The sequence below is a fragment of the Oryzias latipes genome, chromosome 12 (assembly GCF_053564925.1).
Source record: "Oryzias latipes strain Hd-rR chromosome 12, Olatipes_Hd-rR_3.1".
Classification (NCBI taxonomy): Eukaryota; Metazoa; Chordata; class Actinopteri; order Beloniformes; family Adrianichthyidae; genus Oryzias; species Oryzias latipes.
Genome location: NC_136248.1, coordinates 20,014,453 through 20,027,395, shown reverse-complemented (window position 1 = coordinate 20,027,395; position 12,943 = coordinate 20,014,453). Strand labels below are relative to the sequence as shown.

General features: G+C 39.0%; 3 protein-coding genes across 7 annotated transcripts in view; 1 reads left to right on the top strand and 2 right to left on the bottom strand.

The window, feature by feature from the left end:
- abl1 (abl oncogene 1, non-receptor tyrosine kinase) overlaps positions 1–4,541 on the bottom strand; it is a 28,716-nt gene extending 24,175 nt beyond the window's left edge. Inside the window, exons 1-2 of one of the 2 annotated variants that reach the window (XM_004074899.5) lie at positions 4,013–4,541; positions 2,932–3,289 (exon numbers count right to left, since the gene is read on the bottom strand). In XM_004074899.5, the coding sequence (XP_004074947.1) occupies positions 2,932–3,058 (127 nt within the window). In that variant the 5' untranslated portion in view covers positions 3,059–3,289; positions 4,013–4,541. The remainder of the gene's footprint in view (positions 1–2,931; positions 3,290–4,012) is intronic. The other variant, XM_078956288.1, reaches the window with a different exon arrangement.
- A 955-nt stretch (positions 4,542–5,496) lies between these two features.
- On the bottom strand, positions 5,497–9,856 carry exosc2 (exosome component 2). The gene is made up of 9 exons (XM_004074770.5): positions 9,485–9,856; positions 9,184–9,285; positions 9,011–9,056; positions 8,796–8,885; positions 8,640–8,705; positions 8,478–8,546; positions 7,136–7,312; positions 6,199–6,327; positions 5,497–5,819 (listed from the first exon to the last, which is right to left on the bottom strand). The coding sequence occupies exons 1-9, from the start codon at positions 9,604–9,606 to the stop codon at positions 5,739–5,741; spliced, it is 882 nt and encodes a 293-aa protein (XP_004074818.1). The 5' UTR covers positions 9,607–9,856; the 3' UTR covers positions 5,497–5,738.
- Positions 9,857–10,285: 429 nt separating this feature from the next.
- Positions 10,286–12,943, top strand: part of ric1 (RIC1 homolog, RAB6A GEF complex partner 1) — a 35,086-nt gene continuing 32,428 nt past the window's right edge. For 3 of the 4 annotated variants that reach the window (XM_078956287.1, XM_023960514.2, XM_023960515.2), the window contains exon 1: positions 10,344–10,946. In XM_078956287.1, the coding sequence (XP_078812413.1) occupies positions 10,806–10,946 (141 nt within the window). In that variant the 5' untranslated portion in view covers positions 10,344–10,805. Of the gene's footprint in view, positions 10,947–12,943 lie in introns of all 4 variants that reach the window. The other variant, XM_023960513.2, reaches the window with a different exon arrangement.

The following is a 12,943-nucleotide window of genomic DNA, read 5'->3' as shown; positions in this document are numbered from 1 at the left end:
GAGCCATGGCTAAATTAGATTAAACACTAGCCTCTTTCCACGTTTTTGAGCCAGCCAGATCATAAAGCTGCACGTAATAGAACAGAGAAGGTAGGGAGCAGAGGCAGGTCTTTGCATGCCCTCATGCTGCCTATGGCTCTCTTCAAGACAGCTGCATGTAGACGTTTGAACCTGCCAGCTGGGATGCAGCCTGGTGTAGGCTATACTGACTGTAAAACTAGCTAAAGCCTATTGAAAGCATAAAAAAAATATAAAATACATAATAATAAATATTACACTCCTGCACTGTGACTCACCCCTATTCTAACTTCTTTGTCAGAGGAGAAACACGACTAAAAAGGGGAGAGGGGGTATATGCCCCTTCACCCACCCTTTACAAAAAAAAAAAAAAAAAAAAAAAAAAAAAAAAAAAAAAAAAAAAAAAAATCAACCCATTTACCGAAAACGGCTTTCACTCTGTTTTCCTGACCTCCCTTGTACTGTCCCTCTGTGTGTTACACAAGACTGAATCAGAGCAAAGTGTTCATGCAGAGACGAATGCTTCTGCTAAACTCAAGTGTTCTGGTTTGACTCTAAGTTTATGGCTTTGTTTTTGTAAAGCTGAAATAAATTTGGCCTGAACACAACATTAAATTTGGTTGATTTTTAAACGTTAAACATTTTAAGTGACATTTTTTAAAAGAAAGTTAGTAGTGGGATTCGTTTGTTCTTTTGTTGGTCACTTGCTCTGGTGTTCTAAGGACATTATCTTTCTGAATTCAGAGAGAGGTTTTCTAAATCAAAATCTCATTGCCATCTGAACAGATCTATAAGGCCGTCATGGATGCCCTGTAGGTGAACTTTTTGATATCAAGATGAAGGACTTTCTCTATTACTAAATTCTGGTTTCAAAATGGCTGCAATTTCCTGATATTTTTTGCCTTTGATTCCCCAGTGCAATTTCTTTTGTAACTGTTGTGGTTCCAAAAACGTTCAGTTCTTTGTTCACATCTTCGTTTCATTTTACATAAACTATACAGGTGAATTATAAATGACAATATTTGGCAAAAATATATTGAAAATCAAAAGTTTCCACTTCGCCTTTAGTATTAACAAGGAAAAGGATTAAAGATACTAACTTCTATTAATGATTGATCCCAAATCACAGCTGAAAAATGATAAAACTATAAGCTGTCTACCTAAAGACAGCTTATATTCCAATCATAGAGGTTTTCTTTTGCAGCACAAGAGCAAAATTTGAGGCTCTAACTAACCCATTATATTTTCAAAGTCAATAAAAATCCCTGTCCAGCTCACTCTAGGAGAAACATCTCCAACGGAGACCTCAGTGTTGATTCTTTGGATATTGTCTTACTAGGTTTCCACGTCATGGTGAGGTGCTCCGGCCAAAGCAGCAAGTCTAGCCCTCTAAAAGAAAATCTGCACCGTGCTCCTTGGTGATACATTGACCATGGCAGTTTCAGCTCAGCAACAGTAAGACCTTGAAATTTAACTTGAAACTGTTCAAATCGTTAATAAATCACCAAGTTTGGAAGGAAAAAAAACTCCAACACCTTTGGTTCCAATTGTAATTGCATGCTGGTACATGGAAAGAATTGACCAGTAATCAAATAGAACAGTACTGAAAATACTTTAGGAAAAGATCATGTAAAACAAGCTTCGGACTCCCTGAACATAGTACTGCTACTTGGAAAAAAGTTGCCATGGTTGTACAAACTGTACCTTATAACAATCACTAACATGTATTTATATCACACACGGACATAACATAAGAAAACAGAGATGGTATCATTGAGCATGATCGCACGCTAAAATAGCTTTCATACTCCTTCAAAATACTAATGACAGAAATGGTTTAAATTGCATTTAATTTTGCTCTGCTTTTGTGGCCAAAAGCCCACAAAATCCCTGTTTTTTTTTCCTAATGGAATTTGTTCATTCCATCTTCTTCCTCTTTCCCTTCCCACTCTAACTATCAAGCTTTTTTTTTTAATTTCAAAATCAATCCAAAGGGGCTTTAGTCCTCCACATTAATGAATAATTTGCAATTTTTAATCAGATTGCATCCGGTACATTTGGAGCACAGTTGTAAACTCTTTTTCAGATCATAAAAAAATGATGATTGTAAATCCTAATCACAAGCACAAATGTTTTCATTTTAAAAATCACAAGAAAAAGTGTTTAAATAAGGTTTTAAGTCAACATTTTACTGACAAGCAAGCTTTTAGCTTAAGAACAAAGGTTTTTATGTTATATTCAGCAATAGGTTGTATTGGATAATGTTGTAAAATGCTTTGAAGTAAGCTTCATATTTAATTACATATCTATGACTGAGTTTTAAACATCCCTATACACTTTTGATTTAGGCACAACATTTTCAAAGTGGCATATCATTGATCACACCGTAATGGAAGTTGATGTGAGAGAAAACGCTTTTATTTTCTCAGGGAACTTTGAAACATCTGTGAAATATTAATCCAATAATAATTATATCATATAAGGCCAAACTAAGCACAAACTTGTCATCCAGGTTAATTTATCTGCAGGAAAATGCATTTGCAATTGAATTTGCATTTAAAAAGGTAAATTTAAGGTTAAAAAGTTTGGTAAAATACCTTTGGATCAGATTTTGAAGCTGCATAGATTTGATTTTCTGCTCAGGTTGCATGGATTGTTTTGCCAGCTTTTTAATCAATGACAAAGATGTCAAATCCCCTAAATTTTCTGCCAAAGATTTTGCTGAAGCTAGTGCACGCAAGACAAAGTCTTCTAAAATATAAACTGATTAAAAAACATGAGCCTATTGAATGCAGACATTAATATCTAGAATTTGTGATTGCCAATAGGAAGTGGAAAAAAGCAAATGATTGTCCTTCAGTATTTTTTGTCTCTGAATTTTTACCTTAAAAATGAGTGGGGTTGTGATCTTACCGTGCCAATCAAAAACATTCATCGGCTGATTCACATGGCGCGGTAAGTCCTTCTTTCCCCCCTTAATAAAGGCTGGAAGACTGGGTCTCCTTTGGTCCCCGACAAACTTTCCCGGCTGCTGCCCCATAAGGGCAGGGTGCCAGGCTGCAGCCGGGACTATCCAAGTCGGACGGAGTCGGTTAGAAAGCTTGCTGAGCGGCAATGGCGGGATCTGGAGAAGACAGGAGCCTCTTTCCGGGCTCACACTGTCTTCTCCTGGAGTATTGGTGATGCAGGCCTCCTGCACAAGTCTGTGTTACTCCAGTAGGGTTCAGTTTTTTTATGCATTCAGACGACATATGAGGGACCTAACAGGAATCTGCAGAAACGTAAACAACAGTAATCAGCATTCAAAGTTATCTGATCAAACTTTTTTTAAATAAAGAAATGACAAATAAGCTTGTAAAAAAATGTCTTTTAAGCAATACGCCAACAAACTTTCAATTTTGGGAGTTGTTTTAAGACTATTTCTGTTCTGTAAAAAGTATTAGACCTGACCACATGTTAAATAATAACATGAAATGCATTTTATAATAATCTAGATTAAAAAAATAATTTTAGAGCCTGACCAATCAGATCAAAAGATTAAATTAATTATAATTTAGAATAAGTGTCTTTTTAATGTTAAAACTGCTCAAAAATGTCTTGTTCTGTAGAAGTTGAGAGTTAAATTGAAAGTATTTCCTCAAGTTTGTTAGGTTTAGGGTTCGAACAACTACTTTTCTAAATTGTTTAACGTCAATCACAGCCTCAAAATAATAGTGTTGGGTTAGTCTCGGTTTAGTTACAGCTTCACATAACTAACTACAAATACTGAAAATACATTTGCTTATCAGTACTAAAGAAAAGCGACACCTTATGTTGTTTATCTCGACTATCTTAGTCTTAATCTTTCGAGCACAATAATGTAAACTAGTGTCATACGTGGTTTAATTAACTATAAACAACTTTGTGACAACGACATCTTTGTTTTTGACTCTAATAAAACTGTACAGTTAAAAAATAAAACGTTGATAAGTGTTTAAATGTGAGGTAAACTTACATGAAAACATTGACACTGTTGGTTAGCTCCAGCTAATGTTGACGATAGCCATAAGCTAACCAAACTTCTGCTGGTGGTAAGCAGCGCCAGACCCCTATGCACGCCGGACAGTCAACGGTTGGTTTCTGCTGGTAACCGCAGTCAAGTCCACTTCATTATCTCACCAAAACATGTCCCGTGACCGCAGTTTCACACTCTGTAACCAAAAATCAAAGCACTTGTTGGTGTGTTTCAAACTTCCGCGTCCACTCTTCCCGTTTTGTGGAGCGTCTCCCCCCGCGTCTCTAAAGCCACTTGTAGGCGAAGTTGAGGGAACTCTGAGGGCCAGACGACTCTGTCTCCTAGATTTTCTCCCGAATTCCCAGCCGCCGTGCCCTTTACTAGCGAGCTCTATGCTTGCGTGCTTATTCATCACTTTCACGTGAAAACCTGAGCAGTAAACTTTGGCCGAGTTCCAGTTCTGTCGCTGGAACCGCCATACTTCCATACGTAAGGTGGTTTACAGAAATATGTGGGTGGGGCTACGTGTGACGTCACGAGCTCAGCGTGGGCTAGCACCATGAGGGAAGCGCAAAAAAAAAAAAAAAAAACCATGAGGGAAGCGCACGTTTTTGATATGTTTCTGCTACGTTTGTTACTTGCTGTGGTTGAATAAGTTTGGAATGATGACAATAGTTGTTGATGCTGATCTATTTTATTCCTTGATGTTATGTTTTGTAAATTTAATGTTATGATCAATAAAGTTTGGAAAAAAAATGAGGGAAGCGCACGAGTTTGGATTCTGCTGGAGGAGCAGGAAGGGAAACAGAAGGGGAAAAGCCATCCCAGCAGGGATAAATCGAATTCTTTTTTTAGCTTTCTTCATTTAAAAGAATACAAGGTTGGTTAGAAAAAACATTCAGGAATAACAAAGGTGATTGCACACTTTTATATAAATAAAGTCACTTTTTATTAACCTGTCTTAGAGTAGAACATTTTTTTTAGTTATCAAACAACTATGAGAAAAAAAATTAAATCCTGCATATAAAACTAACAATTAATGAATTTTCAAAAATTAGTACATAAAAAGGGAAATGTAGGCCATGTTCCAACTAATAAATATTTTATGTAGCAAATTGAATTTCATTTTTTTATTGTTTAAAATAAAAAACATTTCTTGAGAGCTAATGATTCAGACTGTTATGAAAAAAAAGTATTTAAGTTAGTAGAAGCATGAAGCACCAAAATGCTGCTAAACATTTAACAATATTTAATTTAACATTTAATGAAGAGTGAAATAATCAGATTTATTTTAAGATCTAACATTAACCCTGAAGACCCATTTTCCTTCAAACGAAAATTATTTTGAATATACAAAAATCCAAGTGGACCAAAGAACACACTTTTGATGATTTTGTTACAATTATGTCCACCATGGGTTCTTATAGGTTAATTGATTCAATGTACTCATTGTTTTTTATCAATACAGACCACGATGAGAACTATACAGAAATGACTGAAATTTTATTTTATACAAAACCATCACAATGTAATGTCACACCGAGCATTTACAAATGTGGACAACATTTTAATTTTCATTCAGGTTATATGCATTATTAATGTTTGATATCAAATAAAGAATGTGATCTCTGAGCACCTCACTTTGATTCATAGAAGACAACTAAACTTAATTTTTGGATAAGTGGATGGTGGCCCCGTTGTTGGATGTGGTTTTAGCATTAGCCTTTTATCCTTCCTGTTCCAGCAGCTTCTGTTGGGTCAACATGACAATCTCTTCCATCACCTCGGGTTTTAAGATGTCCTTGACCTACAGGCAGGGAAAAGGGAAATCTTTAAAACAGGTTGTTATCGTTTTGTAAAAGTCCAGAAACATTTATAGTTACATGCATTTCACCAAAATACACGAATTGCTCATAAATTTACCATTTCTCAGAATAAATTAAAAACATATATTTATATCTGATTTGTTTATTTCAATAAATAATGTCTGTTCCATTCTGCAAATACAAATAAATGTGAAGGTTCCTAGTTCCAGGCCGATTTATTATGTCACCACCAGATGGCGCAATTTATTGCAAAAACAAAAAGTATAATCACTGCAAGGTTTTTATTTCATCGTATCAGAAAAAAGGACACGGTTTATGAAATATTATGGGTATTTTTTTTTTTAACTTTTGGTTTCCTACCGAATGCTGCAGGGAAGATTCATAGCAATAGAGAACACTGGTGTCGTACAAAAGGACTTTGTGTGCAGCCAAGGCCAGTAAGCAGTTCCTCAGCCGTGAAATCACCTCTCGATCTGACAGGCTAACAGGCTGCAAAGAAAAAGACCACAAATTGATTTTTTTTTTAAGTTTAGTTTAGGGAAATCTACCAGAAGCAGGAGAATAACATATCATTTTCAAAATGACTATCATTCAAAGACGATCTTAGTTTTGAGTTGATTTACATCAGCAAAGAACTGTGATTGAGGTAGAGTGAATATCAGTTAAAGCTTAAAGATTCACAACATTAGCTATATTACATTTTTTTTAAAAGCCTCAGCAACAATGAACAGAAAGGCGCAAACGATTGGTTAGAGCAGCCTCAGTCTTGGCAAGGGCTCTGAGAAAAACACAGGAGGCAGAGCTAGAGATTGCAGAGATGAAGATGCCGAGGCTTTCTTTTGGAGTTATGAGGATGGATAGGATTAGGAAGGAAAAAAAAATCAGGGGAACAGCTTGTATTCGATGTTTTGGAGATAAATGCAGAGAAGTAGATTGAGATGGTTTGGACACACTAAGAAGAGGGACAATGATGATGTTGGTAAAAAGATTCTGAGATTGGAGCTACCAGGAAAGAGACCTAGAGGAAGTCCAAAGAGGAGGTTTATGGATGTAATAAAGGAGGACATGAGGGTGATTGGTGTGAGGGGAGATGGGGTTAGATGGGGTGGATGATTCAATGGTGCAAAGAAAAAGATACATTCAATAAGGATTCTTCAGATGACACAGCAAAAGCCAGAGAATGGGAATCAAAGCTAAGCCTCAATCAGTTAAAATATTTTTAAAACAATTAACACTTTTTAGATGACACTTTTTGATCATTTTGAAACATAAAATATTTATAAACCTACAAAGTTACCTCAAGACTGGTGTAGAAACCTCCAGCTTCCTCCTCTTGTTGTCCCAGTGTGGGATACAACCACACAAAGCCGTTATTGCCAAGGATAACAGATGCACCGCATGGAAGATTATGGAAGTGACTTTTCTGCCTCTTGATCAGAGAAGGTGAAATTTGCACCAGCACTCCCTGACCCAGCTAACAAGAATACAGAGACCCAGAAAAGAAAAAAAATGATATACCGGTACCTATAGGCTACGTTCACACTGCAGGGCTTAATGCTCAATTCTGATTTTTTAGAAAAAATCCGATGTTCTTGCAAGGCTGTTCACATTTCCAATTAAATGCGAACTTTTGTGATTTCCTGTGTGACCGTGAAATGACCCAGAAGTGACCCGCATGCGCAGAAGAGTACTCAACGGGGAACGACATCACTCGTTGTTTGCGGAAGTAGCTAACGTTAGCAATGGATGTCAACTACAGTGTTGTCAACAGCGGAGCTCTTTTTGCAGTTTACATTTATTTTCAAGATGGAGCCAGCACAATTACAATCTTCTCATTTTAAGAAGGCATTGGAGCCAGGATCGTCTGTACCCACTGTGGTGGAATGGGGATGTGTATGTGCTGGGGCCGCGCGAGCACGTGTGTGTGTGTGTAAGAGAGAGGAGAGAGCACGTGCAGCGCAGCATTCCCTACTGCGCTGTGCGCATTCATGTTGTGTGTTACGGAGGAAGGACAACGATAATAAAAAAAGGCTGCTATTGACTCTTTATTAAACTGCTCTAGAGAATCTGAGGGTCCGAACGGGGAAATGAACGCCCAAAGGAGGATCCGCCTTCGGTCCCCCGCGCTTCTGACCACGGTCAGAAAGGGGAAAAAAAAGTAATTGCCAGGAAGGTTCAACCCCACGCTCGGCCATTTCGCTGGAATTTTTTTCAAAAAACCGCCCGGTTGCGATAAGAGCCCTCGAGTTTGGCCTGAATAGAGCTGTCACCCCAAATTTTAATCCAATCGGTGACCTTGCTTGCCTTCCAATGACTGGTCTCACCAGCATCGTCCGGCATGGTTGATGTTCATGTTCTTGTTCCCGCCTACTTCAACGCAGAATAATGACTTACGGGTCGGATACATGTGGCTTGGCCATTCAGACGGAGGTCGCATTTGAAAAGATCTGATCTGTGTCGCTCAGACTGTCATAAAAAGATCAGACACAGGTCGCATAGGGGCAGAAAAATTGGATTCAGCCTGCAGTGTGAACATGGCCAGAAACACAAATTTATTCAACATGTATAACAACAACAGGGAAACAGCTCTGTAAAATTTACCAAAAGGAGATATCAACATAGTAACACTGTGCACTTACTTTTCCATATTTTAAACTGCGAGTATGTAATGACAAGGCTCCATCTGAAAAAACAGACTGCACTTCTGCCTAAAAACAGTGAGAAAATACAGCAAAGTAGTCTTTAGTGACAAAAACTATGAGGGGGAAATGTTGGCAAAAAGACTAGAAAATCCTCTGTACACTTATGAGATCACCCTCCTGAAGATATTCTCTCATGGTCAGCTCATCTTCTGCTGATCTCCTCCTCTGTATAACAAAACAACAACAAAAAAGAGCATGCAGTTCAACTCATCCTGTAACGCTTCTCTCTCGTTAAACAACACAGTTCTGTCTCACCAGCTCTCCTCCAGGCAAGTTTACTGATGACAGCAAGAGGACAGAGTCCAGTCTGGAATTGGTTTCCACCTTCCAACGTTTCTGCTGCACCTGTATATAACCATCAAATCAAACAGATTGAAAAGATTATTAGCAAAAACAGATACAATGAATCCAACAACAAAAAAAATTGTTATCTCGTTTTGCCTTTTTAGAGAACAGTTGGAATAACTCACCTCTGTAATTCTGCCGACCACAACGTCTCCAACCTCGCCATTAAATCTAAAATGACGCACAAATGATCTTAAAGAATGTTTGCAAAAGTGGGGCTAGTCCGATCTGAATGGGTCAATCCACCAACCAATTCTATTGTTCATAAACATTGAAGATTTTTGTCCTTCACACTCACCTGGTCTTCAGTGGTCTGACACAGATGAGTTTGTCCACCCTCTGCACCTCTCCAGCAACTGAAGCTGTCAGCTTTTCTTCATCAACATAAGTGCCATGCCCCCTAGAAAACGACAAATTGTAGTTATGGTTTATTAAAATCATGTAAAGATGTAATTTCTTATCCTTCATCAGTATTCCATCAGATCAAAGACACATCTAAATAAGTTCTGGTGTGTTCTGAGTTTCTTTTTAGCATGTAGCTTACCGTACTACATCAGCGTGGTATCAAACACGTGTTCCAAAACGCAAGCAGAACCTACCTCATAAAACCTGTGTCCGAAGTGATGATGTCTCCGGGAACAACGAGATCCTTTCGGTCGAAAGCGGAAGCTGACAGAGACACCGTTTTCCTCACAGTCGGTAATCTCATATCAAGAGCCATGCTGTTACCGCAACTCTTCTGGTTATGGCTTCTTTCACACTCGTTTAAGTCAGATTTAAGTTTAAAAATGCAAAAAAAAATGGTGTACGTAGTTATTGAATCTTTGTTTTTGTTTTTAAATTAACAAATGATTACCCTATAAACTTGTAATAAATGCCAACCAAACAGCATATTATGCTAACACAAAACTTTCCTCCACTTGCTTCTTTGGCGTCTTAAAAGCGTGTTATAGCTACATTAGCACCTCCTTGTGGTATGGAGTTACTACTACAGTGTATCTTGTGCAGCACATCTTGAAATAATATCCATCCTCACAAATATTTATTTTTTATTCCAAATTAGAAAAAAATTCCGTTCTTTTTCATGCAGTTTGGCACCAAATTATTGTCCATTAATGTCACATTTGGTCTTCGATAAAAAGAAATCAGCTGAGTTCTGTTTCTTTTTTCGTATACTGTAACTTTATCATGTTGCTCACATTGCTATTTGCATGAGGTCATATTTATTTATTTAATTAAATATTTATTTATTTAATTATGAACAGTATGGGACTCCATATTTCTATTCTTTCTTTTTTTCATTAAAGAAATTAATGAAACTCCATGACAATACATTCTTTCTGGATGTCTTCTCACTTGACCACTAGGTGTCACCCTCGTGTCACGCAGCAGCCATTGTCACATAACAGAGTGGTGACGTTGGATGTCAACATTAAGCAAATTTCGTGCGGCTGACCAATCAGCGTTAAGATGGATAGACTCTTTGTAAAGATGGCGACAGTGAGGCTCAGTGGAGTAAAAACTGGACGCTTATCTCTTAATGAACACCACTGGTCCAGACAGCGTAACAACTGACAAAGCTCGGGGAGCAAAGCGGATTGGCCAGCATACTGGTACAGCGGGCACAATTTAGCGTTGCACGGTGTCGCGACGGGCCTCGCCGCTTTTGTTTTCGGGGACACCGCGCACCGCTCGCTAGCTTTAAGTTTGAAAATCCAATGCTAGCCCGGGGCTAGCCGTGGAGCTCAGTCGGCTGCTTTGGTATTTCTGTATGGAATCTGTGGATTAAACCTGCCCAGCGCCATCACCGGGCTCTTTAGTAGTGTTTTTGTCTCGACGAAAGCACTATGAGTCGCCCGTAGAGGCAACTACCGAGGATCTGGATTGCTGCGCTGCCTGCTCGAACTAAAGAGCGCCGTCATGTATTTTCTAACCGGTTGGCCCCGGAGGTTGCTTTGTCCGCTGAGGAGCGAAGAGGAGCCTTTCCAGATCCAGCCCAGCTCTCAGAGGTTTTACTTCGCCCTGGTGTCAGAAACCCAGATCAGCATCTGGTTCAGCCGGGTAAGTCGTGAAGTGAAGTGAACGCACGCGCTGCTCCAGCTGTCCCTGCACGAACACAATCAGGGGAGGTTCATTTAGTTTCTTTAGTTTATGCAGTCACTGTACGATCTTTATTAAAATAGTGACTCTGTGTAGGGGTCTTTTGATGATTTTGTTTTAAGTTTGTCTCTTTACGACCTGATGGTCAAACTTTACGACAAGCCGAAGCGTGTTTCGGTTTCCCCAGGTGTGTCGGCAAATACCTGTCCATCTATCGTGACGCTGACAGCTGACGACTGTTACACGTCAATACTCTTTGAGTAGGCCACATCACGTGGGGTTATTACGCACAGCCAGCAGAGCTATGTTCATCCTACAGAATTTTTTAAAAATATTTGTTAGTTTTTCATTGGATTACACCTGTTTCTCAAACACTAAGCACCTTTAAATTGCCTGTAAATTTCCCATAGGGCCTCTTTAGATGTCTTGTTGGCCTATTTTATTATTATTTTTGCACAATCTTTATGTATAAGACTGCTTTGTAACACCAAAGCAATAATAAATAAACAAAAATACATTGTTAAAGTTATCTAATATCCCTCTAGAGCAGGGGTCGGGAACCTTTTTGGCCAAGAGAGCCATAAATGCCACATATTTTGAAATGTAATTTCGAAAGAGCCATACAATAATGTAGTGTCCCTTTCCCACACTGAGGCACGGAGACTTAACCTCTTTTAAAGTTCTTTATTCCGATTACTGCAGACCGCAACAAACGCCGTACAATTAATTCAGCAACTCCTGAATCTCTCCCGCCGAGACGCTTCTCCCAACTTTATATTCCCCTGCTCCCGCTGCAGCCCCTCCCATTTCCCTTATTCGGCCCATAGCTGAACCCCATTGGTCCAAACTACCTAACAACAGGCTGAGCGACAGAACTGAGAGCCAATCAGATCTCTGCTTGACGCGTTCAATGAACTCCAGAACTTTTAACGCTGCCCAACAGCCATCCAACTCAGTCCGCGACAATTTGTTTAAAACTAAATATACAAATGAATATGTGCATTTGATTTAATTTCAACATTTTTAAAGTAGAATAAGTCTGTGGATTCTTTTTAATAACATTGTTATTCTGTTGCTAATAAATGATGAGTATTTCTCGTGGTAGTTTTGCTGATGGTCTAGTCTGGTTGATACGTGGTGAGTTTCTGCTTAATGCAGGCGTTGAGACTTTAAACGTGATCGTAGGTCTGAATGTTCTGTAGATGTGAGAAAGACTGATCACATGCAGACGGGGAGCCAAACACACACTCACACGCTGCTGTGAGTGACGGGCAGCGGGTTTTACGTTTTTATAATCCCTGCGCGATTCACCTGCTGTCCCCCCACCCCCACCCTCTGCTTTCTCCCTCACACATCCCGTCCCCGCATCTGCGCGCTCTTTCTCAGAGACGGGAGCGCGCAGTTTTAGGCACGTCAATTCACAAGTGTCCAGCTGGTACAAACTCTGTGAAATAATAGATAATAGTAAACTGATAGCGCTGGCGCAGATTTCTCTCTCTAAGCACTGCTACTACTGCGCGCCTCTGGCATCGCCCAGCGCCCGAGAAGGACTGGTCTAATGAAAAAAAAAAACTATAATTAAAGATTTGTCTGCGAGCCAAATGTGACCATCAAAAGAGCCATATATGGCTCGCGAGCCATAGGTTCCCGACCCCTGCTCTAGAGGATCTGTGAATCCACAAATCTACAATAAATACATTAAAAAAGATTCAAAGTGTACTATTATCTGTATCAATTGTGGCTTTTTATTGAGAAAATTTGTTTCAAAATTGCATTTCTGAGTATTTTTTTGTTTAACTTGTCATGAAACCGGAGCAAACAAAGAAATGGAGTTTGAAAAAGATTCTATTTGTGACTTATAAAAATACAATGTGTGAGCCACAAGCTTCTCCGCTCCTCTCCATTCTGATGCATCCACTTGGAGGCGACTAGATCAATGGATGTCTTTATTTTCCTCA

Coding starts and splice junctions, on each gene's coding strand:
- exosc2 (XM_004074770.5), bottom strand. CDS start 9,606: ATGGCTCTTGATATGAGATTACCGACTGTGAGGAAAACGGTGTCTCTG. Junction 9,286..9,484: donor TCGGACACAGGTTTTATGAG/GTAGGTTCTGCT, acceptor GTCGTTTTCTAG/GGGGCATGGCACTTATGTTG. Junction 8,547..8,639: donor AGGAGGGTGATCTCATAAGT/GTACAGAGGATT, acceptor CACTGTTTTTAG/GCAGAAGTGCAGTCTGTTTT.